Raw genomic sequence first — 27,944 nt, forward strand, 5'->3', positions numbered from 1 at the left:
GGGAAGGAGACTGGAATAAGTGACTATTTAGGTTTACCTGAATTGATTAGGAGGTAAGGGAAAAAGATTTCTTCACTACTTTTTCTTCTTTTAATTCTTGTCATTAATATAAAGCGTATGTTTTTCATCCAGTTCTCATACTTTAATGAGTATGTGGAATAGTAGTTTGCTGTTACATATGACTTCACAGTTTTTATGAAGCCATTTTACTTAATACTCTATTTTGAGTTATTTATTGTTATGCGTCAGAGGTGTCTTCAGGTGTGTTGAGGGTGGACTTAATTTTGGAAGCAAAAAAAAGTATGCTTATATCCAGTGGTATTGGGATAATATACTCATATGATTAATTTATGGTAGAGATTTTATGAAGTATATGAAGAACTTTTATAAAAAACCTAAGATGATCCTTAGTATTTTGGAACAGATTTTAGAAAAGGACCAAAGTATGTGGCTTTTACATAAACCCTATAAGTAGTTGTTTGTTTCAGCACACATTGTTTCCTGTGTGTTTCATATCAAGTTAGGCACAGTGAATAGGCAAAGATTAATAAGAAATTCTCTGCCCTCAAGTAGCTTACTATCTGTGTACCATTTCCCAAAGTCATTATGGGTAGGTATTCCTCAAAAATAGATTTCTGCTTTTGTATAAGTTTGGGAAATACCTGGACTAAACAAAATAGAAGGTTTCCTTAGTAGGGTTCTCAAAAGTGTACCTTGTAGAATTCCAAAAAGTAATTATAGTTTGTGAGATTCTCCAGAAATTCCTGTGACACAATTTTTTTTCTCATGAAACTTCTCAGGTGGGATCTGAGGGGATGGGAGGATGTGAGAGATAGTGGCAGTAGCATGTTCAGAAAGAGGATGATTAATGTGTCATGGGACACCTTTTGTGAAACAGTGGACTCATAATATTCTTATCTAGCCCATGCCTTTGAATACGTCTCAGAAGTCTAGCATTTGCTGCAGATTCTCTATTTATGCATCTTAATCCTTTATAGTTGGATGAAGGGCTTGATTCTTTTGATTGAATTAGTTAAGTGGAAATGGGAATTAGTAATTAATATGAAAAATGCTACCTGTTATCTCAAATTCAGCCTGTCTGAAAGCAGACTAACCATTTCTTCCAAAGTAGTTATACCTCCCAGCTTTTCTATTTGATTATACTGTTTTATCGCTTTTCTAGCACTTAGACATGAGACCACAGTCATTATTGACCTTTTCCTTTGTCTTATCCAACCATAACCCCAATGCCTATAACCAAATACTGCCTAATTTTTCCATAATGTTCATCAGTGTTTTTTCCATTCCCACTGCTGTCATCTAGCTTAGATACACATGAAGTAAATGATCAGTAAATATTTGTCAAATGATGGAATCTGTGTGTGATGTTTCCCAGTGCTAATCCAACACTGCTTTTATTCTGTCTCCCACTCCTAAATTTATATATCTGTCTGAATTATGCTCTTCTGTATGTGTTATATTACACTTTGTTCTCAAATCAGTTCTTATGTGCCCCCTCCCCCTTTTTACATTCCTTAATTTCCTTTTCTTTGCAGCTTCTATTTCTTTTGCATTTCAGTAGCAGGAGTATTTTGTGTGGTGAAAAGTTGCTGTACTACTCTCATGACACTGTTCTCCAAAGCCTGGATCAAAGGGCAGCACAGGAGACTATGGGTGAGTTTCAAGGGCTGAGGAATGCTGTCACCCTCCAGCATTTCTGGTTCAACAGCGTCTAATCATTTTTGACAACTCTACCCCCAATGCTTTTAATAACTTCAGGGTTCATGATTGACTGGTTTGCTCTTATTTGCTTATTGAATACTTATCTGTTAGATACAGAATTATTAATTGTTTGTAAAAAGTTACTAGTTAAATTTTGCTAATTTAAGCAGAAAGGAGGTCTCCTGGAGTTGATTGATGGAGAGGCCAGGCTGTCAGAATTGGGGCTACACAGCTGGGAAAGTGCCTCCATTCCCAAAACAGCTGTAGGAGAGAGAATATTCAGTAACTGAGTATTTTGCTTTTTTAAATTACATTCATATAGCTATTATATTCTTTTCTTTTTCCTTTCTTTTTTTTGCGGTACACGGGCCTCCCACTGCCGCGGCTTCTCCGCCGCGGAGCACGGGCCCTGGACGCGCAGGCCCAGCGGCCATGGCCCACGGGCCCAGCCGCTCCGCGGCACGCGGGATCCTCCCGGACCGGGGCTGCCCCATGTATCGGCAGGCGGACCCCCAACCACTGCGTCACCAGGGAAGCCCTGTTATACTCTTTAATTATAAACTTGTAAATTGAGAAATTATTACTTTTCTTTTCAAGCAGAGGTTATTGTAGGGGATATAGTGGGATGACTGGATTTGTATATCCTGGGATTTCAAATCCAGAGATGGGGAGAAAGAGGAAACACAAATTTTCAGAATATGAAAGGATAATTTTGGTCTACTTCCTGCTTGAGTACCCCTTTTTGAGCAGGGTTAGAGGATAGCCTTAGGTCAGTACATTTCTCAGTGTGTACTTGTTTAAACATAATTCAAATCTCTTGGTGAAAATTCTACCGGTTTCTTGTCTCTTACAGAAGAAAAAACAACCAAACTGCTATCAATAATCTTTAAGGCTCAGAATGATCTGGACAGAGGTAGAGTTACCATGAAGCTAATTAAAGCTTGAGGTCTCTTGCTTGTGCAGGCTGTTTCCTGGACGGGACCTAAATTGGTTAAGGCCACCATAGTTTTATACTTTGACTTCCTCCCTGTCACACTCCGCATCCTTGCAGGTTATGTTGGAGTGGACATAGGGAGTTTTGGAATCCTAAGGAGAGATGTGATTTGCAGTACCTTTCACATATAGTTCAGTTATTGCGGGTTGACCCAGTTTAAGAATGCTTACCAGCTGGGATCCTCACATGAAGGTACAAGGCCAGAGGCTGAATAGTGATATGAACTTGTCCCGTGACACCCAGTCAGGACTGGAAGAATGTGGGTAATGGAGGAGAAACCAAGATGTCCATTTTAAAGTTTGTTAAACATTCTTCTAATCTTAGAACTCGTGAAAGAAATGTAGAAGAGGTTTTCACAAATTCAGTAATTTGAAGTATTTAAGCTGGGACAGAGTGAGCGTCATCAACAGGCAGTTGTGAAGCTGAAAGAAACTTTTCTAAACTATCAATTATAAAAAATAAATTTTCACCCTCTATTCTAGGTGAAAGACTGAACTGTTCTCTCTGATGACTCTATAGAAAATGATATTACAAAATCATTGTCATGAAGAGACAGTCAAGTGCAATACAGCCAAGATATGTAGGAAAAATTATTATGAAGGTGTGCCAGGGAGTTAATTATTTAAAATATTATGTTAGGATTGTTTGATGTGCTTGAGAACTATTAAAATTTTGTAATTTAATGTAGTTTTCTTTCTCATTCTGAAGAAATACTCAATTTAGGACTTAATTTTGTTTTTATAGTTTTGTATTCTCTTCCCCCAATTTATAAACTTCAATCTCCATTAAAACCTAGATCTACCCTGGATTTCCTCTTGTCTGCCTCTTTAACCTCATCTCATATACTCATCCCCTCGTTCATTGCAGTCCAGACATATTCATCTGTTTGTCCCTCAAATGGATTATGTTTGCTCTCATGTCAGGCCTTAGGCACTTGGGTATTCCACTTTTTCCTTTTCTTTTTTTTATGTGGAAGATTTATTTATTTACTTTTTTAAACATCTTTATTGGAGTATAATTGCTTTACAGTGGTGTGTTAGTTTCTGCTCTATAACAAAGTGAATCAGCCATACATATACATATATTACCATATCTCCTCCCTCTTGCATCTCCCTCCCACCCTCCCTATCCCACCCCACTAGGTGGATACAAAGCACCCAGCTGATATCCCTGTGCTATGCAGCTGCTTCCCACTAGCTATCTATTTTCCATTTGGTAGTGTATATACGTACGTGCCACTCTCTTACTTTGTCCCAGCTTACCCTTCCCCCTCCCAGTGTCCTCAAGTCCATTCTCTACATCTGCGTGTTTATTCCTGTCCTGCCCCTAGGCTCTTCATAACCTTTTTTTTTTTTAGATTCCATATATATGTGTTAGCATACAGTATATGTTTTTCTCCTTCTGACTTACTTCACTCTGTATGACAGTCTCTAGGTCCATCCACCTCATTACAGATAACTCAATTTTGTTTCTTTTTATGGCTGAGTAATATTCCATTATATATATACGCGACATCTTCTTTATCCATTCATCTGTTGATGAACAGTTAGGTTGCTTCCATGTGCTGGCTATTGTAAATAGAGCTGCAGTGAACATTGTGGTACATGACTCTTTCTGAATTATGGTGTTCTCAGGGTGTATGCCCAGTAGTGGGATTGCTGGCTTGTATAGTAGTTCTATTTTTAGTTTTTTAAGGAACCTCGATACTGTTCTCCATAGTGGTTGTATCAATTTACATTCCCACCAACAGTGCAAGAGGGTTCCCTTTTCTCTACACCCTCCCCAGCATTTATTGTTTCTAGATTTTTTGATGATGGCCATTCTGACTGGTGTGAGGTGATACCTCATTGTAGTTTTGATTTGCATTTCTCTAATGATTAGTGATGTTGAGCATCCTTTCATGTGTTTGTTGGAAATCTGTATATATTCTTTGGAGAAATGTCTGTTTAGGTCTTCTGCCCATTTTTGGATTGGGTTGTTTGTTTTTTTGATATTGAGCTGCATGAGCTGCTTGTATACTTTGGAGATTAATCCTTTGTCAGTTGCTTCATTTGTGAATATTTTCTCCCATTTTGAGGGTTGTGTTTTTGTCTTGTTTATGGTTTCCTTTGCTGTGCAAAAGCTTTGAAGTTTCATTAGGTCCCATTAGTTTATTTTTGTTTTTATTTCCATTTCTCTAGGAGGTGGGTCAGAAAGGATCTTGCTGTGATTTATGTCATGGAGTGTTCTGCCTATGTTTTCCTCTAAGAGTTTTATAGTGTCTGGCCTTATATTTAGGTCTCTAGTCCATTTTGAGTTTACTTTTGTGTATGGTGCTAGGAAGTGTTCTAATTTCATTCATTTACATGTAGCTGTCCAGTTTTCCCAGCACCACTTATTGAAGAGGATGTCTTTTCTCCATTGTATATTCTTGCCTCCTTTATCAAAAAGAAGGTGACCATATGTATGTGGGTTTATCTCTGGGCTTTCTATCCTCTTCCATTGATCTATCTTTCTGTTTTTGTGCCAATACCATACTGCCTTGATTAATGTAGCTTTGTAGTATAGTCTAAAGTAAGAGAGCCTGATTCCTCCAGCTTTGTATTTCTTTCTCAAGATTGCTTTGGCTATTCGGGGTCTTTTTTGTTTCCATACAAACTGTGAAATTATTTGTTCTAGTTCTGTGAAAAATGCCATTGGTAGTTTAATAGGGATTGCATTGAATCTGTAGATAGCTTTGGGTAGTATAGTCAATTTCACAATGCAGATTCTTCCAATCCAAGAACATGGTATATCTCTCCATCTATTTGTATCATCTTTAATTTCTTTCATCAGTGTTGTATAGTTTTCTGCATACAGGTCGTTTGTCTCCTTAGGTAGGTTTATTCCTAGGTATTTTATTCTTTTTGCTGCTGTGGTAAATGGGAGTGTTTCCTTAATTTCTCTTTCAGATTTTTCATCCTTATTGTATAGGATTACAAGAGATTTCTGTGCATTAATTTTGTATCCTGCTACTTTACCAAATTCATTAATTAGCTCTAATAGTGTTCTGGTAGCATCTTTAGGATTCTCTATGTATAGTATCATGTCATCTGCAAACAGTGACAGTTTTACTTCTTCTTTTCTGATTTGGATTCCTTTTATTTCCTTTTATTCTCTGATTGCTGTGGCTAAATATTCCAAAACTATGTTGAATAAGAGTGGTGAGAGTGGGCAGCCTTGTCTTGTTCCTGATCTTAGTGGAAATGGTTTCAGTTTTTCACCATTGAGAATGATGTTGGCTGTGGGTTTGTCATATATGGCCTTTATTATGTTGAGGTAAGTTCCCTCTATGCATACTTTCTGGAGGGTTTGAATCATAAATGCGTGTTGAATTCTGTCGAAAGCTTTTTCTGCGTCTATTGAGATGATCATATGGTTTTTCTCCTTCAACCTGTTAATATGGTGTATCACATTGATTTGCGTATATTGAAGAATCCTTGCATCCCTGGGAAAAACCCCACTTGATCATGGTGTATGATCATTTTAATATGCTGTTGTATTCTGTTTGCTAGTATTTTGTTGAGGATTTTTGGATCTATGTTCATCAGTGATGTTGGCCTGTAGTTTTCTTTTTTTGTGGCATCTTTGTCTGGTTTTGGTATCGGGGTGATGGTGGCCTCATAGAATGAGTCTGGGAGTGTTCCTCACTGCTATATTTTGGAAGAGTTTGAGAAGGATAGGTGTTAGCTCTTCTCTAAATGTTTGATAGAATCCACCTGTGAAGCCATCTGGTCCAGGGCTTTTGTTTGTTTGAAGATTTTTGATCACATTTCAGTTTCAGTGCTTGTGATTGGTCTGTTTATATTTTCTCTTTCTTCCTGGTTCAGTCTCGGAGGGTTGTGCTTTTCTAAGAATTTGTCCATTTCTTCCAGGTTGTCCATTTTATTGGCATAGAGTTGCTTGTAGTAATCTCTCATGATCCTTTGTATTTCTGCATTGTCAGTTGTTACTTCTCCTTTTTCATTTCTAATTTTGTTGATTTGAGTCTTCTCCCTTTTTTCCTTGATGAGTCTCGCTAATGTTTTATCAATTTTGTTTATCCTCTCAAAGAACCAGCTTTTAGTGTTATTGATCTTTGCTATCATTAACTTCATTTCTTTTTTATTTATTTCTGATCTGATCTTTATGATTTCTTTCCTTCTGCTAACTTTGGGGTTTTTTTGTTCTTCTTTCTCCAATTGCTTTAGGTGTTCGGTTAGGTTTTTTATTTGAGATGTTTCTTGTTTATTGAGGTAGGATTGTATTGCTGTAAACTTCCCTCTTAGAACTGCTTTTGCTGCATCCCATAGGTTTTGGGTTGTCGTGTTTTCATTGTCATTTGTTTCTAGGTATTTTTTGATTTCCTCTTCGATATTTTCAGTGATCTCTAGGTTATGTAGTAGTGTATTGTTTAGCCTCCATGTGTTTGTATTTTTTACAGATTTTTTCCTGTAATTGATATCTACTCTCATAGTGTTGTGGTCGGAAAAGATACTTGATACGATTTCAGTTCACAAAGGCTTGGTTTGTGACCCAAGATATGATCTATCCTGGAGAATGGTCCATGAGCACTTGAGAAGAAAGTGTATTCTGTTGTTTTTGCATGGAATGTCCTATAAATATCAATTAAGTCCATCTTGTTTAATGTATTATTTAAAGCTTGTGTTTCCTTATTTATTTGCATTTTGGAAGATCTGTCCATTGGTGAAAGTGGGGTGTTAAAGTCCCCTACTGTGATTGTGTTACTGTTGATTTTCCCTTTTATGGCTGTTAGCATTTGCCTTATGTATTGAAGTGCTCCTATATTGGGTGCATAAATATTTACAATTGTTTACAATCTTCGCCTTGGATTGATCCCTTGATCATTATGTAGTGTCCTTCTTTGTCTCTTGTAATAGTCTTTATTTTAAAGTCTATATTGTCTGATATGAGAAGTGCTACTCCAGCTTTCTTTTGGTTTCCATTTGCAAGGAATATATTTTTCCATCCCCTCACTTTTGGTTTGTATGTGTCCCTAGGTCTGAAGTGGGTCTCTTGTAGGCATCGTATATAGGGGTCTTGTTTTTGTATCCATCAGCCAGTCTATGTCTTTTGGTGGGAGCATTTAATCCATTTACATTTAAGGTAGTTATCGATACGTATGTACCTACTACCATTTTCTTAATTATTTTGGGTTTGTTATTTTAAATCTTTTCTCTCTCTTGTGTTTCCTGCCTAGAGAAGTTCCTTTAGCATTTGTTGTAGAGCTGGTTTGGTGGTGCTGAATTCTTTTAGCTTTTGCTTGTCTGTAAAGGTTTTAATTTCTCTGTTGAATCTGTATGAGATCCTTGCTGGGTAGAGTAATCTTGGTTGTGGGTTTTTCCCTTTCATCACTTTAAATATGTCCTGCCACTTCCTTCTGGCTTGCAGAGTTTTTGCTGAAAGATCAGCTGTTAACCTTATGCGGATTCCCTTGTATGTTATTTGTTTTTTTTCCCTTGCTGCTTTTAATATTTGTTCTTTGTATTTAATTTTTCATAGTTTGATTAAGATGTGTCTTGGCATGTTTCTCCTTGGATTTATCCTGTATGGGACTCTCTGTGCTTCCTGGACTATTTCCTTTCCCATATTAGGGAAGTTTTCAACTATTAATCTCTTCAGGTATTTTCTCAGTCCCTTTGTTTTCTCTTCTTCTTCTAGGACCCCTGTAATTCGAATGTTGGTGCATTTCATGTTGTCCCAGAAGTCTCTGAAATTGTCCTCAATTCTTTTCATTCTTTTTTCTTTATTTTTCTCTGTGGCAGTTTTTTCCACTATTTTATCTTCCAGGTCACTTATCCATTCTTCTGCCTCAGTTATTCTGTTATTGATTCCTTCTAGAGAATTTTTAATTTCATTTATTGTGTTGTTCATCATTGTTTGTTTGCTCTTTAGTTCTTCTAGGTCCTTGTGAAACATATCTTGTATTTTCTCCATTTTGTTGCCAAGATTTTGGATCATCTTTAGTATCACTACTCTGAATTCTCTTTCAGGTAGACTGCCTATTTCCTCTTCATTTGTTTGGTCTGGTGGGTTTTTACCTTGCTCCTTCTGCTCTATATTCCTCTGTCTTCTCATTTTTCTTATCTTACTGTGTTTGGGGTCTCCTTTTTGCAGGCTGCAGGTTCATAGTTCCTGCTGTTTTTGGTGTCTGCCCCCAGTGGCTATGTTTGATTCAGTGGGTTGTGTAGGCTTCCTGGTGGTGGGGACTGGTGCCTGTGTTCTCGTGGATGAGGCTTGATCTTGTCTTTCTGGTGGGCAGGACCATGTCCAGTGGTGTTTTTCAGGGTGTGTTTGACCTTATGGTTTTAGGCAGCCTCTTTGCTAATGGGTGTGGTTGTGTTCCTTTCTTGCTAGTTATTTGGCATGGGGTGTCCAGTACTGTAGCTTGCTGGTTGTTGAGTGGAGCTGGGTCTTAGCATTGAGATGGAGATCTCTGGGAGAGCTTTCGCCGTTTGATATTATGTAAGGCTGGGAGGTCTCTGGTGGACCAATGTCCTGAACTCGGCTGTGCCACCTCAGAGGCACAGGCCTGATACCCTGCCGGAGCACCAAGACCCTGTCAGCCACTCGGCCAGGTACGTGGGGCGTTTCTTGCCTTTTATGAAGTCTGAGGTCTTCTGTCAGCGTTCAGTAGATGTTCTGTAGGAGTTGTTCCACATGTAGTGTAGTTTTGATGTATTTGTGGGGAGGATGGTGATCTCCACGTCCTATTCCTCCGGCATCTTGAAGGTGCCCCCTCTGCCCGGAGGTGGGCTGCAACAGCCAGCCATCTCTAGGCGACGGTGAAGTTGGGCAGCGGAGCTCACGGGCTCCGGCAGATCAGGGAGAACAAGGTACCCAGCAAGAAGGTGGCCGCAGCGCAGCCCCGGTACAGGCTGAGCCTGAGGAGGCGTTCCTTACCTTTTCGAAGGATTTTTTATTATTTACTTCTCAGGACAAGTGTACTTCTTCTAGAGTCTTTGAACACCCAAAGTATCCTTTTCTTCCTCCCTCGTTTCTACCACATCACCTGTTCTAATATTTTTAAAGCATTTACCAGTACGTGACTTTTTGTTTGTTTATATTTTTATTGACTGCCTCCACCTTCGAGAATATGAGCTTCATCTATGAGAGTTATATCGTTCACTGCTGTATTCCCAGAGCCTGGAATAGCGTCTGGACCTTTAGTCACTCAATGGATATATTTTGAATGAAGTGTTATTAATGAGCTTGAGCTTGTACATTTTGCTATGTACTTCTGTGCTATGTATTTACAGTTTCTAATTTTGTTAATTTTTCTTGCATGCCATTTGTCTCTTACAGAGAAAAAAAAACTTTGTCTCTTACAGGTTGTATTCACTGAATGTAATGCTGGGTTGTCTTATCTATCTGTATAAACGCTCTTTTGATCTTTTCTGCAAATATTGCTTAAGTTTGTTATCTGCCATTGTATTTTGATTAAAAGCATTCTGTTTTGGAATATTCAAGCAAACAAAAAACTATGGAGAATAATAAGATGAGCACTCATGTACCCGTCTTGTAGCTTTATAATATTTTAGTATCAGATACTTTTTTTTAAATTAATTGAGCATTACAGATGCACTTGAAGTTTATGCATCCCTCTCATATTACTCCATCTCCTTTTACCCTGCTTATCCAGAGGTATACCTAGTTCTGTGTTTGCCATTCTCATGCATTTATATTTAAAATATTTTCTTATGTATATATGCATATATTAATAATAGAACTAGTATGTTTTCAAACTTTGTATAAATGATACCATACTGCATGTATCTTCTCCAACTTTTTTTTTTATTTAAGTAGGTGATTTACATTGTTGTGATAGTTTTAGGTGTACAACAAAGTGATTCAGTTATACATATATACCAATTCTTTTTCAGATTCTTTTCCATTATAGGGTATTACAAAGTATTGAATATAGTGCTATACAGTAGGCTCTTGTTTACCTATTTCGTATATAGTAACATGTATCTGTTAATGCCATACTCCAAATTTATACCTCCCCCGCTTCCCCCTTTGGTAACCATAAGTTTGTTTTCAGTGCCTGTGAGTCTATTTCTGTTTTGTAAATAAGTTCATTTGTATCATTTTTTTTTAGATTCCACATATAAGTGATATCATGAGTTTTGTATTTTCTGTGTGACTTACTTCACTTAGTATGGTAATCTCTAGGTCCATCCATGTTGTTGCAAATGGCATTATTTCGTTCTTTTTTATGGCTGGGTAATATCCCATTATATATATATACATACATATGTATATATACACACACACACACACACATATATATATGATATATATATATATATATATATCATATATATCATATCTTCTTTATGCATTCCTCTGTCAGTGGACATTTAGGTTGCTTCCATGCCTTGGCTATTATAAATGGTACTGCTATGAATATTGGGGTGCATGTATCTTTTTGAAATAGGAGTATTCCTCTTTTCTGGATATATGCCCAGGAGTGGAATTGCTGGATCATATGGTAACTCTATTTTTAGTTTTTTAAGGAATCTCTATGCTTTTCTTCATAGTGGCTGCACCCATTTATATTCCTATCAATAGTATAGCAGGGTTCCCTTCTCTCCACACACTCTCCACCATTTATTTATGTAGACCTTCTGATGATGGCTATTCTGACTGATGTGAGGTGATACCTCATTGTAGTTTTGATTTGTATTTCTCTGATAATTGGCGATGTTGAGCATCTTTTCATGTGCCTGTTGGCCATGTGTATGTTTTCTTTAGAGAAATGTCTCTTTAGGTCTTCTGCCCATTTTTTGATTAGGTTGTTTTTTGATATTGACCTGTATGAACTATTTGTATATTTTGGAAATTAATCCCTTGTTTATTGCATCATTTACAAATATTTTCTCCCATTCCTCAGGTTGTCTTTTTGTTTTGTGTATGGTTTTCTTTGCTGTGCAAAAGTTTAATTAGGTCCCATTTATTTAATTTTGCTTTTATTTTCATTACTCTAGGAGATGGATCCACAAAAGTATTGCTGCAATTTATGTTAAAGAGTGTTCTGCCTATGTTTTCCCCTAGGAGTATCATAGTATCCAGTCTTACATTCAGGTCTTTAATCTGTTTTGAGTTTATTTTTTGCGTATTAGAGATGTTAGAGAATGTTAGAGAATGTTCTAATTTCATTCTTCTGCATGTAGCTGTCCAGTTTTTCCATCACAACTTACTGAAGAGACTGTCTTTTCTTCATTGTATATTCTTGCCTCTGTTGTCATAGATTAATTGACCATAGGTGTGAGGGTTTATTCCTGAACTTTCTGTCCTGTTCCTTTGATCTATGTGTCTGTTTTTGTGCCAGTATCATACTGCTTTGATGACAGTAGCTTTGTAGTATAGTCCGAAGTCAGGGAGCCTGATTCCTCCAGCTGAGTTCTTCTTTCTCAAGATTGTTTTGGCTATTCGGGGTCTTTTGTGTTTCCATATAAATTTAAAAATTATTCGTTCCAGTTCTGTGAAAAATGCCATCAGTAATTTGATAGGGATTGTATTGAATATATAGATTTCCTTGGGTAATGTGGTTATTTTAACAATTATTGATTTTTCCAATTGTGGAAAATGGTATCTTTCCATATGTTTATGTCATCTTCAGTTTCTTTCATCAGTGTCTTACAGTTTGTGGGGTATAGGTCTTTTGGCTCCTTAGGAAGGTTTATTCCTAGCTATTTTATTCTTTTCGATGTGATGATAAATGAGATTGTTTCTTTAATTTCTCTTTCTGATATTTCATTGTTAGTGTATAGAAATGTAACAGATTTCTGTATATTAATTTTGTATCCCGCAACTTTATCTAATTTATTAGTAGTTTTTAGAGCTCTAGTAGTTTTTTGGTGGCTACTTGAGGATTTTCTGTGTACAGTATTATGTCATCTGCAAATAGTGACAGTTTTACTTCTTTCTTTCCAATTTGGATTCCTTTTATTTCTTATTCTCATCTGATTGCTGTGGCTAGGACTTCCAAAACTGTGTTGAATAAAAGTGGTGAGAGTGGGCTTCCTTGTCTTATCTTTTCACCATTGAGTATGATGTTAGTTGTGGGTTTGTCATATATGGGCTTTATTATATGGAGGTATGTTTGCTCTCTGCCCACTTTCTGGAGAATTTTTATCATAAATGGATGTTGAATTTTATCAAATGCTTTTTTGCATCTATTTAGGTGATCATATGGTTTTCATTCTTCAATTTTTTTAAAAAAATTTTATTTTATATTGGAGTAGAGATGATTAACAGTGTTGTGTTAGTTTTAGGTGTACAGCAAAGTGATTCAGTTATACATGTACATGTATCTATTCTTTTTCAAATTCTTTTCCCATTTAGGTTATTACAGAGTATTGAGCAGAGTTCCCTGTGCTATACAGTAAGTCTTTGTTGGTTATCTATTTTAAATATAGCAGTGTGTACATGTCAATCCCGAACTCCCAATCTGTTCCTCCCCATGCACCCTTTCCCCCAGTAACCATAAGTTTGTTCTCTAAGTTTGTGTGTCTGTATTGTAGATAAGTTCGTTTATATCATTTTTGTTTTAGATTCCTCATATAAGCAATATCATATGATATTTGTTTTTCTCTGTCTGACTTACTTCACTTAGAATGATAATCTCCAGGTCCATCCGTGTTATTGCAAATGGCATTATTTTATTCATTTTAAAGGCTAAGTAACATTCCATTGTATATATGTACTACATCTTCTTTATCCATTCATCTGTCGATGGATGTTTAGGTTGCTTCATTCTTCAATTTGTTAATGTGGTGTATCACATTGACTTGCTGATATTGAAAAATCCTTGCGTCCCTGGGACAAATCCCATTTGACATGGCGTGTGATCTTTTTAAGGTATTTTTGGATTCTGTTTGCTAGTATTTTGTTGAAGATTTTTACATCTATGTTCATAAGTGATATTGGCCTGTAATTTTCTTTTATTGTGATATCTTTGTCTGGTTTTGGTATTAGGGTCATGGTGGCTTCATAGAATGAGGTTGGAAGTTTTCCTTCCTCTGCCATTTTTTGGAATAGTTTCAGGAGGATAGGTGTTAATGCTTCTCTAAATGTTTGGTAGAGTTTACCTGTGAAGCCATCTGGTCCTGGACTTTTGTTTGTTTGGGGAGTTTTTAAATTACTGATGTAATTGCATTACTGTTAATTGGTCTGTTCATATTTTCTGTTCCTTCCTGATTCAGTCTTGGGAGACTGTACCTTGCTAAGAATTTGTCCATTTCTTCTAGGTTGTCCATTTTATTGGTGTGTAGTTGCTTGGAGTAGTCTCTTATGATGTATTTCTGTATTTCTATGGTGTTGTTTATAACTTCTCCTTTTTCATTTCTATTTTGATTGATTTGGGCCCTGTCTCTTTTTTTCTTGATGACTCTGGTTAAAGTTTTATCAATTTTGTTTACCTTTTCACAGAACCAGCTTTTGGTTTCATTGATTTTTCTGTTGTTTTTTAAGTCTCTATTTCATTTATTTCTGCTCTGATCTTTATGATTTTTTTCCTTCTACTAACTTTGGGTTTTGTTTTTCTTTCTGTAGTTGCTTTAGGTTAGGTTGATATTTTTCTTGTTTCCTGAGGTAAGCTTGTATTACTCTAAACTTCCTTCTTAGAATTGCTTTGCCGTGTCCCATTGTTGTGTTTTCATTTGTCTCTAGGTACTTTTTGATTTCCTCTTTGATTTCTGCAGTGATCCATTGGTTGTTTAGTAACATATTGTTTAGCCTCCACGTGTTTGTGTTTTTTAGCAGTATTTTTCTTGTAGTTGATTTCTAGTCTTACAACCTGGTGGTCGGGAAAGATGCTTGATACGATTTCAATTTCCTTAAATTCACCAAGGCTTGTTTTGTGGCCTAGCATGTGATCTGTCCTGGAGAATGTTCCATGTGCATTTGAAAAGAATGTGTATTCTGCTGCTTTCAGGTGGAATGCTCTCTATATATATCAATTAAGTACATTTGGTCTAATGTGTTACTTAAGGTCGGTGTTTCCTTATTGATTTTCTGTCTGGATGATCTGTCAATTGATGGTAAGTGGGGCATTAAAGTCCCCTACTATTCTTGTATTACCGTCGACTTCTCCTTTTATGTCTGTTAACATTTTCTTTATATATTGAGATGCTTCTATGCTGGGTGCATGTATTTTATAATTGTTATATCTTCTTCTTGGATTGATCCCTTGATCATAGATGGATGAGTGTCCATCTTTGTCTCTTGTAACAGTCTTTGTTTTAAAGTCTATTTTGTCTGATATGAGTATTGTTACTCCAGTTTTCTTTTGATTTCCATTTGCCTGGAATACCTTTCAGTCCCTCACTTTCAGTCTCTATGTGTCTCTAGATCTGAAGTGCGTCTTTTGTAGGCAGCATATATGTGGATCTTGTTTTGTATCCATTCAGTCAGTCCAAGACTTCTGGCTGGAGCATTTGGTTAGTTCATTTACCTTTAAGGTAATTATCAGTATGTATGTTCTTGTTGCCATTTTTTAAATTGTTTTGAATTTGTTTTTGTAGGTCTCCCCCCCATTCTTCTTTTGTTCTCTTCTTGTGATTTGATGAGTGTCTTTATTTAGTGTTATGTTTGGATTCCCTTTTCTTTTTTGTGTGTATATCTGTTACAGGTTTTTTTTTTTTTAAACATCTTTATTGGAGTATAATTGCTTTACAGTGGTGTGTTAGTTTCTGCTTTATAACAAAGTGAATTGTTTGTGGTTACCATGAGGTTTTTGTAGGGCACTCTCTATGTATACTTGGTTGTTTTAAGTTACTGATCTCTCACTTTCTAATACATTTTAACAACCTTACATTTGTACTCTCCTTCCCTCACAGTTACTGTTTTTGACACTGTATTTTTCATCTAATTGTTCTGTGTATCCCTTATTGTAGATAGAGATGATTTTACTACTTTTGTCTTTTAACCTCCCTACTAGCTTTGTGTGTGTTCATGATTTCCTACCTTTATTGTATGTTTCCCTTTACTGGTGATGTTTTTTATTTCGTAATTTTCTTATTCCTAGTTGTGGCCTTTTCTTTTTCATGTAGAGAAGTTCCTTTAACATTTGCTGTAAAGGTGGTTTGGTGGTGCCGAATTCTTTTAGCTTTTGCTTGTCTGTAAAGGTTTTGATTTCTTCATCAAATCTGAATGAGAGCCTTGCTGAGTAGAGCATTCTTGGTTGTAGGTTTTTCCCTTTCATCACTCTAAATATATTGTGCCACTCTCTTCTGGTCTGCAGTTTCTGCTGAAAAATCAGCTGATAGCCTTTATAAACCTTTTTTTAGTGTTATGTTTTTAAGGTGTATTTACATTGATACACGGAGTTCTGATTTCTTCATTTTCACTGCTGCGTGGTTTTGCATGAATAAACCACGCTTTTTAAAACTGTTCTGTTGAAGAGCTTTAAGAGGTTGCCAGTTTTTTACCTATTGCAAGCAGTGCTGCAACGAATGTTTTTGTATGTTCCCCATGTATATGTGAAATTTTTATTGCAAATAGAAAATTGCTAGGTCATAGGGTATGCTCTGCCTTCACCTTTACTAGATTTTGTATATTTTCTGAAGTGGTTGTTAACACTTTACTTCCACCAGCAGTTTGTGAGACTTTTCTTGTCACACATAAGTTTTGTCATTCTGATGTGTGAGAATTGGTATTTTGGTGTTTTAAATTTGAATTTCTCAGGTTATTAATGGGGTTTCTAGTTCTTTTCATATGTTTATTGCTACGTAATTTCTTTCATAAATTGCATTTTCTACTCTTTGCCCCACTCCCTTTTTTGTATTAGATGGTTTGTCCTTGTTGATTTGTAGGAATTTTTCAAGAATTGATATTCATTATTTGTTATTTGAATTATAAATATTTTCTTTTAGTTTGTGGCTTGTCCTTTTAGTTGTATGAGTACTAACTTTTTTGTACCAAAACCTTTCATTTTCAATATAGATACATTTGTCAATCTTTTCCTTTATAATTTTGCTTCTTATAATTCTTATAGTTCTTATAGTTCTTATAATTTTTAAGAACTTCCTTTCCTACATTGAGGTTATAACAATAGTCTTTATTTATTGTCTATTGCTGCATAACAAATTACCAGCAAAACCTATTTGGTTAAAAGAAACAATAAATATTTATTATTTCTTTTCATTTCTGGGAGCAGGGTGTTTGTGTGGTTATGATCTTGGTCTCTTATGAGGTTGCAGTCAACATGTCAGTCAGGGCTTCAATCATCTGTAGGTTTAATTAAGGCTGGAGGACTTGCTTTTAAAGATAGCCTGCTCAAATGGCCAGTGAGTTGGTGTAGGCTGTTGGTTGGAGGACTCAGTTCCTCTTGATGTGATCCTTTACTAGGGCCACTTGAGTGTTATCATAATTTGGAGGCTGACTGCCCCTGAATGAGTGAGCCAGGAGATCAGAGTGGAAACTAATGTCTTTTATGATCTAGGCTTTGAAGTCACAGACTGTCACTCAGCCTGTTCATTGTGGGAGGAGACCATACTGAGACTGGAATACCGGTGTGAGAGGATCACTGAAGGCTGTCTTGGAGCCTCACTACCAGAGTGTCTTACATTTTTTAATAAGATATCTAAAAGTTATTTCACATTTAGTTCTTCTTTATTCCACCTTGAGGATGTTATGTTTTGTGTGTGTGTGGGGGGGGTGTTAAGAAGGGGTTCTAATCTTATTATGTTTCTAAAAGTATAATAATTGCCTCAATCTCATTTGTTGAGTAATCCATCATATTGTTTTTTTTATATGTGGGTTTGCTTCCGGGCTCTCTCTACTCTCTTTTAGCCTGCTTTTTCATTCCTGTACCAATACCACTTTACAACAAGTACTGATCTCTCTAAGGCAAGTCTCAAACTCTTTTTACTCTTCTTCACTATTGGCTTAGCTCTTCTTGTCTCCAAAGGTTATTAAGAGAGAAGTTGTTAAATAAATCCATTTGATTTTTAGAGTCAGGTTCTATGAAGAGTTCTGCTGGGATTTTGCTTAAGGAATATAAAAGTATAACCCTTTTTTCATTAAAAAATTAATAGGTGCTTAGTAAAGATTTGTGAAATACAGATAAGTTAAAAAAACTTAAAACAAATAAAGCATCCATAACCATATCACCCAAACATCATCATTATTGTAGCATTAAGAATTTTTAAAGTTTTGATTTTGTAAAAACTAAATCTTCTGTGTAACAAAAACCATCACATATTGGGGAAAAAAGTAAGGATTAACATTTTTATTATAGTGTGTGTCCATAAAACATTAAGAAAAAGATAAATAGAAAAATGGACAAAGAATATGACATTTGACAGAGGCGGATGTACAGAGAAGTCCATATGCTCATTCCTCAAATGTTAACATTTTCCACATTTGCATTTCTTTTTTCTCTCCTTATCCTCCCTGTCATTTCCTCTCTGTCTCAGTGCTTTGTTCCTCCTTCCCCATCAATATATGGTATTTAAAATATATAGAAATATTTTAAATATATTTAAAGATATTTAGGTTCAAATACATAGATTTTCTGAACCGTTTGAGACATGATGACCCTTTTACCTTTATATACTTAAGTGTGTGTTTCTTAAAAGTAGGACGTTATCTTACATAATTGAAGTATAGTTATCAAAATTAAGAAATTAACATTGACACAATGCTGTTATCCAGATATTGTCAATAATAACCTTTATAAGCCCTCCCTCTCCAAAAAAAATCTTGGATCATCATGCAAGAGTCATTATGTGACATCGTGATGTCTGGTCATGCAACTGATACATCAGTTGTCATGTCTCTTTAGTCTTCTTTAATCAGGAAGCACATGATATTGCTTCGTCCCAATCCTGGTGATGTTAACTTTGATCACTGGTTACAATGGTGTCTACCAAGATTCTTCTCCATTGTAAGGTTATTATTATTCCCTCTGTAATTAATAAGAATCTTGTGGTATGATACCTTTTTTTTATTATTGATTTTTTATTTTTGGCTGCACTGGCTTTTTGTTGCTGCAGGCAGGCTTTCTCTAGTTGTGGCAAACCGGGCCTACTGTTTGTTGAGGTGTGCGGGTTTCTCACTGTGGTGGCGTCTCTTGTTGTGGAGCATGAGCTCTAGGCACATAGGCTCAGCAGTTGTGGCTCGCGGCCTCTAGGGCGCAGGCTCAGTAGTTGTGGCGCATGGGCTTAGTTGCTCCGTGGCATGTGGGATCTTCCCGAACCAGGGCTCGAACCTGTGCCCCCTGCATTGACAGGTGGATTCTTAACCACTGTGCCACCAGGGAAGTCCTGTGGTGTGATACTTTGTGACCATATAAATATCTGGTTGCTCCTCAAACTTTGGCCCACGAGTTTCACCATCCAATTATTGTTCTTGTTTGAGCCAGCTGTTTGTTATTCATGGTGATTTTCTAATATTGTTGTTCCTTTCTAATTTTAATTGACTTTTCACTACAAAAAAAGGTTCTCCTTCATGAGAACTTCTATTCAAAAAAGTTCTCCTATTTTTATGCTAATTTATTCAATGGATTATAGTCTTTTCCCATCATTATTAATTCTGAAATGCTCAAATTATCCTAGATTTGGCCCATGTAAGCCCTGAAAAGCTAGCTCTATATTCTTTTGACATGTTCCCATCAATTTGTGAAGACTTTCTGACACAGTAAAATATTCCAGGCTCACCATATAGTTTCCCAGCTCTAGAATCAACTAATTTCTCCAGGGAGCTCTGATTCCTTTTCGTGGGGAGTAGTATTATCTTTGTTTTATTCTTAATTACCTTTATTCTTCATTACTGTATGTTTTTTATTCTATCTTGATTTGTTCTATTTTTGCATGGCTAACCATACTGCTTTAATTATTTAAGTTTTATAGTTTAGTTTATTAATTATTAGATCTCTCTGGTAATATTTGACACTAGAGACCAATCATGTCTTCCTGCTTGTACTCCAAAACCTCATAATTCCTGTTTTTTTCTTGACCTGTTTGATTGTTTATGTCATGCTTCTTCTGGATTCTTCTTCCTTGATTATGATTTTAAAAGGTAGATTTCCCTAGGATCCTCTGAGGAACCAGGCAGTGTCACTGCTTATTCATTGCTGGTGGGAAATCTACACTGGTTCTGTTTCTCTGGGGACAATTTGATAATATATATCAAAATTACAAATGTATATTCCCATTTCGGGAATGTATCCTTCAGGTATATTTTCACATTTTGTAATGATGTATGTACAGGGTTATTCATACAAATATTGTGTGTAATAGCAAAAGATTTGGAGATTATCCACAATAATCTGAAAACTTTATTAACGTTTTTGTCCCTTTCTCTAGTCATATCTGCATAAGGCTAGATTTTCTTCATATGTGTCAACCAAAACAATATATTGTAGTAGAGTGAAACAAAAGCTCAAATGTCCATTAATAGTGGATAGGTTAAGTAAATAATGATACAGCAGTATAATGGAATATTATGCAGTTGAAGAAGAATAGGAAGAATAGTATTTATTTGGAAAATCATGGAAAAATCGTTGCAAGTAAAAAGGAAAAGAGTAAGGTGCAGAACATATTATACAGCAGTTTTTGTGTAAAGGAGGGGAACTAGATTTATTTGCTCTATTGGCATAAGGAACTCTGGACGGAAAAAGAAGAAACTAACACTTTTCCCCAGGAAGTAGGGTATGAACTGGGCAGATGACAGAGGTGTGATGAGACTCTTTACTGTATACCTTTTTAATCTGTTTGACTTTTGAGACTTGCAAATATCAGTACCACCTGTTTAATTCAATTTTTTAAATGTCTTACAGTATAACTTACACCTGGTTTTGGCGAAGTATGAATTGGGGCTTTTTACTAATTCTAAACCACTGGCCCACAGCATAAAGTGTTTCTCAACACACTGTATGCAGCCTTTTTGTCTCTATAGCTTTATAACTTAGCCACTTCTGGCTCCATATTTTACATTCTAGCAACATTGAATTTCTTCTAACACGTGGCACTGTTTCATACCTGTGTGTGTGTGTTTTACCTATGTCTTCTTCATATTCATCTTTTAAGAATCAATTAGTCATGTTCTGTGGGAAGCTGTTCTGCACCTCTGCAGGCTGAGTTGGGTGATTGTCGTAATACTCTGTGTATTTGTCTAGTAGTGCTCTTATGATATTGCATTTTAACGTTCAGCTCCTTGTATAGTACCTAGACATATAGACTCAAAGATTTGATTCAATTTTTTTTTTTAAATAACTCTGTAGGGTAGGGGTCATCTCTCAAAGAGCTTGTAGTCTTTAATAGAGACATACATGTAGGAATGTAACTAACATAAGACAGAGTAATAAGTGAGACAATAGGCAAAGTTATATTTCCAAAGAAGTTCTTTTACATGAGTCTTGAAGATGTGCCATGGTCCAGTGGGGGACATTTTAACAGGGCCTGCTTAAGAGCAGCAAACAATCCGGTGTAGCTTCAGTGTAGAGGAATCATGACTCAAGGTGAATTGGGAAGGAAAGGAAAAACAGCGACAGATTGTGAGAGACCTAACATTCTAGTCTGAGGAATTTAAATAGTATCTTGTAGGCAGAGTAGGACTATCGAATGTTTTTGAACAAGGAGCCAATCTGATCTGTGTTTTAGGATGATTACTTTTATACTTTCTGTAGAGTGGTTTGAAAAAGGAAGCTATGAGAGACAGGGGCATCTGTTAAGATATTTTATACTGTAAACTACAGTGTTGAATATGGGATCAAAAAGGAACAGGCAGCTACATTTTCAAACTCCATGTTTTTGTCCATATAGTCCATTTAACCTACAATGATCTCTTATTCCAAAAGTGATATTCTATTCATCTTTGAAGAGACAGCTTATATGTAACATCTACTAGTAATCCCTGATAAATTCCCACCAAATGTAATTAATTATACCCTGTTCTGACTGCCTTTCATTTACTTATGACTTTTTTCATACTCTACCTATCTTATAATAGTTGTCTTACTCACCCCTGGAATTAATTGCTTCCTTCTGGAAACCTTTGTGTTACTTTATTTGACTTACTCATACAACACTCAACACATTGTATTATTGTTTGATGTTTTTTCTGTTTATTTCAATAAACATTTCTTGGGTACCGAACCTGGAGAAATTCATACTTTGGCAGTCCATATGTTTGTTTATAATATATGATTAGATGTATGAGTTTTTAAAGGCACCTTTATTTTGATCTCTTGCACATAACATAGTTGGTTACTTATTAGGAACTCAATATTGTAGAGACATTAGTGGAACAGTATTAGCTAAAAGCCAGGTTTAAATCCCGACTCTACCACTGTAGCCTGGATCCTCTGTAGGAAAGTTATTTAGCCTATTTAAGCCATAGTTTTCTCACTCGTAAAATGGGGAATTAGCTTGGGCTGCCATGACAAAATATCGTAGACTGGGCAGCTTAAATGACAGAAAGTTATTTCTCACAGTTCTGGAGGCTGTGAAGTCTGAGAGCATGGTTTCAGCATTTTTGGGTTCTGGTGAGGACTTTCTTCCTGGCTTGCAGGTAGTACCTTTTCGTTGTGTTCTCACTAGGTGGAAAGAGACACAACAAGCTCTTGGATGTCTCTTCTTATAAGGGTACTAATGCCATCATGAGGGCCCCACCCTTGTGACCCCATCTAAACCTAATCTCTTCCCAAAGGCCCCATCACACTGGGGGTTAGGCTTTCAACATATGAATTTGTGGCGGGGGCACAAACAGTCCATAGCACTATCTTATACAGTGGTTTTGAGAATTAAATAATTTATGGAAAGCATTTAGCACTGTGCCTCTAACATAAAAAGTGATGTGTTTAACCTGTTGTCATCATTGTCATTATTTTGACGGCATAAATTTTGCATATGGGGTAATGGAGGAAAATTGCAGATGCATTAGTGATTTTTCTCTTCATTGATGGAGGATATGTGATTAATTATGAAGAGAAATGTAGGAAGAAGAGCAGGATTGCAGGCATTCTGATTAGAGGTGCTTTCTTCACTCTATCAAGAGACAAGGAGAAGATGGATGCAAATGTTAGGTTTATAGATGTAGCATAAAAATTCTAAGAGTAGAAGAAAAGAGAACCTTTAATATTGTTTGTATGTATATGATCTTTAAAATGCAATTCTTAATTGTTTTTATTCAAATCTTTATTTTTCTTTTCTCTGATTTCATTGATAAGGATGAGTTTTTCTGTGAGCCCAGGAAGGCAGAAATATCATTTATATCTTCATCCACAAATAATACTAAATTTGTTTTGCTGGATTTTGAAAAGTTCTGTTTTAGACATTTTGAATCTTAGACATATTTTGACATTTTAGAATTGGAGTATAATATATTCCTATCCTCTAGCTTGTGGATTTACTTTCTCCTCTCTAAGTTAATGAATCAAAGGTTTATTAGCCTTTCTAGGACTTTAAGTATCTCTAATTCTTTCACTTTTGGCAATAATTCTCCACATTTACTTTATAGAGTCCCTTTGGTGGAGGCCACAGGCGGAGAGGAAGCACAGGATTCATAAGATGGAGGGCGGGTGAGTGACTGAGAATTTGGGCTGGACTTGGAAAAAAAAGTGGTAGTGGTTGCACCTTCATAATAGGAATAAATTTGAAGTGTAAGTTGGGACATTACATTGTCTTGGTCAGGTCTGTAAAGATAATGGAATGGTTTTGAGTTTTTTCTTTATGTAAATTTATTAATAATTTATATGACAGAGCTATCATGCCATCTGTACTACAATTTTATCAAAATTCACACTGTGAGCACACAGTCGACAGTTTGCAGGAACATAGAGCCAATAGTTTATCCCAGACTACATCTTTTCTTTGGTAATAGTGGTCAGAAATACATCATTAAATTGTGGTTTGGGACTTATCTTTTTTGTTTTAATAACAGAAATTTCACTTCTTAATAATATAACCTTAAATTGGCATGCAGGTTTACTGATGAATTTATGGATTTTCTATGAGTGTATGTAGTAGTATGTAGTTAGATGAGACTGATTGTAATATTATAAAGTAGAAAAAGTTTTTCTCTAGGACCCTTTCACTGCTATTTCCTTGTTTCTTCAACCTCCTCATTTAGGAGTTATCCTCCATAGATAGGCCTTTCGCTGTTTTATCTTTATCAAAAGAAATCCCCCAGTACTTTAGGGCCTTGACAGGTTACCTCTGAAAGACAAATAGATACATTAAGTGGCAGATTTTTTAACATTTAATTGGGGCTTTTGAAAATCCAAACAGAATTTCCTTTTGGTGAAACTTGAAACATTGACTGACATCTGTTGGGAGAAATATTTTCAGCCAAGAGAGTTTTCTGACTCTGCTCCTTAAGTGACAACATGTTGCCAGGTAGGAAGGGAATGAACACTGTTACATGCTAGTGTCTGAGCATCTGTGCCAGGTCCTTTATACAATATCATTTGATCCCCAAAGGGAGCTTTGTGAGATAGGCATTCTTATTCACATTTTACAAAAGAGGAACTGAAAGGGGCACAGACAGGTGAAGTGACCTTCCTAAAGAGGTCACATCAGAGGCACATCTTTTTTTTTTTTTTTTTTGCGGTAAGTGGACCTCTCACTGTTGTGACCTCTCCCATTGCAGAGCGCAGGCTCCGGACGCACAGGCTCAGTGGCCATGGCTTACGGGCCTAGCCGCTCCATGGCATGTGGGATCTTCCCGGACCGGGGCACGAACCCGTGTCCCCTGCATTTGCAGGCGGACTCTTAACCACTGCGCCACCAGGGAAGCCCTAGGCACATCTTAAAATCAGGACTTTCAGACTCCAAAGCTTTTACATTTACCAGTAGACCAGTATTTGACAGTCATTTTATTTTTTTTGTTTAATCTATAATTCTTTTTGGTGAACATAGAATATCTTGCCCTCAAGAACTCCTTTACGTGTTTCTATAGAGAGGGTTCCCCATCTCCTTCGTAAGACACCACTTAGATCCTGCTGCTTGTGGTTGATTAGTCTCGAACTTTTTATTGTGTTTTTGGCTAAGAGTATAAAATTGCATTATTAGCAGAGATGGTGAACACTACAACATTCAGCTCTAAACATATTGAATTAGATTTGTTTGTTTTTAGCAGATTGGCCAACTTTGAAGTTTGTACTTAGAGTAAGGAAGTGTATGACATATATTACCTAAGTACGTATACTCTAAGTGTATATACAGTATGACAACTGTATATATGTGAACTATAACATTTGGGAATTATCACAGCAAGAATGAATACATTTCTTCTTATTGATACTTTTGAACAGGTATGTTCAGTGTTACAAACATTTTGAAAATGTTCATTCGACAGAGAAATATAAAGTGCTTGCTATGTGCCAGGGCTATGCTAAATTCTACGCTGAACACAACACTAAAAACACATGGTTTCTGCCCACAGTGAGATGATGGTTTAGAAGGGAGACAAACTTGTGAGGTAACTATTAAAATATGCTATAATCGGGGCTTCCCTGGTGGCACAGTGGTTGAGAGTCCGCCTGCCGATGCAGGGGACACGGGTTCGTGCCCCAATCCGGGAAGATCCCACATGCCACAGAGCGGCTGGGCCCGCGAGCCATGGCCGCAAGGCCTGCGCGTCCAGAGCCTGTGCTCCACAACGGGAGAGGCCACAACAGTGAGAGGCCCGCGTACCGCAAAATAAATAAATAAAATAAAATACGCTATAATCATTACAGTTATGGAGTCTGTAGAAGGAAGAGTGGGTGCACTATGGAAGGACAAGTTAATTGTGCTTGGGTGACTCGGGAAGATTTTGAGAAGAGGTAGTTTAAACTGAAGGCCGAATATATTCTTGACTATAGGAAAATTCATGATCTGCTCATACATATTGTATACACAACATTTGCATGGACAGCATTTCCCTTACTTGTATGCATAAATGTAGTATTAAGTTTGAACACTTAGTGTCTTCCCTTTACCTCTAAATCATACATCCTCCATATATCTTTTAGAAGGCTTCTCCTGTATTTGCTTGTTTCCCTTTATTTTTCTGTTCTGCTGCTGTAAAATTTCTCTGGTTTTTGGAAAGAGGCAGACTAATTGCTGGTTGGTAGAGGAAAGTTACATTTATGATGATTGCTCTATTTCTACATTCTTTAAAACAGTTAGTAGTGAGTGAAGCATCACAATGATGGTGGGAAATGGTAAGGAGAGCAGGGTAATGGAACTAGGTGGCTGATTGCTTTATTATTTTTACTGTCGCACAAATGGTTTTCTTCTATTTAGAATAATCTAAGGACTGAAAGTATGACTAGCTACGTTCTTGAGCTGAAAGTGAAGTTAGAAGACAGTTGTCTGGAGGGAAACATTGCATTCAGTGGTATATTAATGATTTCCTGGCCCATTTTGATTGTAAGGCTTTTTGGTGAATTATACTTATGAAGAGTTCCCCTATGATTAAGTATTAGGATACGTGCCTGTCTCTAATATACATGCTGGTTCTCATAGGCAGACACATTGGCAGATGTTAAGGCAATTCAGTTTAGTTGAGAAAGCCGCATGATATTATGGAAAGAGCCCTGCACCAGACGTTAGGAAAGCTGAATTCAGGTCCTGCCTCTGGCTCTTAGGTAATTTGTTCTCTGCCTTTGAGCTAGTCAGGTGACCTCTCTTAGGCCTCAGTTTCTTGCTTTTTAAATACTGGGTTAGGATAATGCTCCCTAAGGTATTGCTCAACTCACACTTTAATCATTTTATTATTGACAAGGGATTTATTCACCTACCAAATCTATACTGAGTGCTTTCATATTTCAGGTTCTGTGCTAGGTGGTGTAGTCAAAAAGAGACATGGAGGGTAGTCATAGATCAATGGGAGAGAACTGAGAGTTGAGAAACTTATACAACTCTGGTAAATTTTTGACAGACGTAGCAAGACCATTCACTGCAGGAGAATAGTCTTCAACAAATGATGCTGGTACAACTGGATTTCCACATGCAGAAGAATCAATTTAGACCCCTACCTCATACTGTGTACAAAAAATAACTCAAAATGGATTAAAGACCTAAACATAAAAGCTAAAACTATAAATCTCTTGGAAGAAAATGCATAAATCTTTGTGATCTTGGATTGGGCAGTGGTATTTCAGATTTGATACCAAATGCACAAGCAACCAATGAAAAATGGATAAATTGGACCTCATCAAAATTAAAAACTTCAAAATAGACTTTAAAATAAAGACTATTACAAGAGACAAAGAAGGACACTACATAATTATCAAGGGATCGATCCAAGAAGATAAAACAATTGTAAATATTTATGTACCCAACATAGGAGCACCTCAATACATAAGGCAAATACTAGCAGCCATAAAAGGGGAAATCGACAGTAACACAATCATAGTAGGGGACTTTAACACCCCACTTTCACCAATGGACAGATCATCCAAAATGAAAATAAATAAGGAAACACAAGCTTTAAATGATACATTAAACAAGATGGACTTAATATTTATAGGACATTCCATGCAAAAACAACAGAATACACATTCTTCTCAATTGCTCATGGAACATTCTCCAGGATCGATCATATCTTGGGTCACAAACCAAGCCTTGGTAAGTACAAGAAAATTGAAATTGTATCAAGTATCTTTTCCGACCACAATGCTATGAGACTAGATATCAATTACAGGAAAAGATCTGAAAAAATACAAACACATGGAGGCTAGACAATACACTACTTAAAAACGAAGTGATCACTGAAGAAATCAAAAATACCTAGAAACAAATGACAATGGAGACACGACGACCCAAAACTTATGGGATGCAGCAAAAGCTGTTCTAAGAGGGAAGTTATAGCAATACAATCCTACCTTAAGAAACAGGAAACATCTCAAACAACCTAACCTTGCACCTAGAGCAATTAGAGAAAGAAGAACAACCCCCAAAGTTAGCAGAGGGAAAGAAATCATAAAGATCAGATCAGAAATAAATTAAAAAGAAATGAAGGAAACAAGAGCAAAGATCAACAAAACTAAAAGCTGGTTCTTTGAGAAGATAAACAAAATTGATAAACCATTAGCCAGACTCATCAAGAAAAAATGGGAGAAAACTCAAATCAATAGAATTAGAAATGAAAAAAGAGAAGTAACAACCGACACTGCAGAAATACAAAGGATCATGAGAAATTACTACAAGCAACTCTATGCCATTAAATTGGACAACCTGGAAGAAATGGACAAATTCTTAGAAATGCACAA

General features: G+C 36.4%; 1 protein-coding gene across 3 annotated transcripts in view; it reads left to right on the forward strand.

Annotated features, from left to right (window-relative positions):
- Positions 1-27,944, forward strand: part of AKT3 (AKT serine/threonine kinase 3) — a 395,398-nt gene that overhangs the window by 44,491 nt on the left and 322,963 nt on the right. The window contains exons 3-4 of one of the 3 annotated variants that reach the window (XM_060307050.1): positions 1,580-1,674; positions 23,204-23,264. The exons of the other annotated variants lie outside the window; for them this stretch is intronic. Coding sequence (XP_060163033.1) covers positions 1,580-1,674; positions 23,204-23,264 — 156 coding nt within the window. The remainder of the gene's footprint in view (positions 1-1,579; positions 1,675-23,203; positions 23,265-27,944) is intronic. 3 annotated transcript variants of the gene reach the window in all.

The sequence above is a fragment of the Globicephala melas genome, chromosome 1 (genome assembly GCF_963455315.2).
Source record: "Globicephala melas chromosome 1, mGloMel1.2, whole genome shotgun sequence".
Taxonomy (NCBI): domain Eukaryota; kingdom Metazoa; phylum Chordata; class Mammalia; order Artiodactyla; family Delphinidae; genus Globicephala; species Globicephala melas.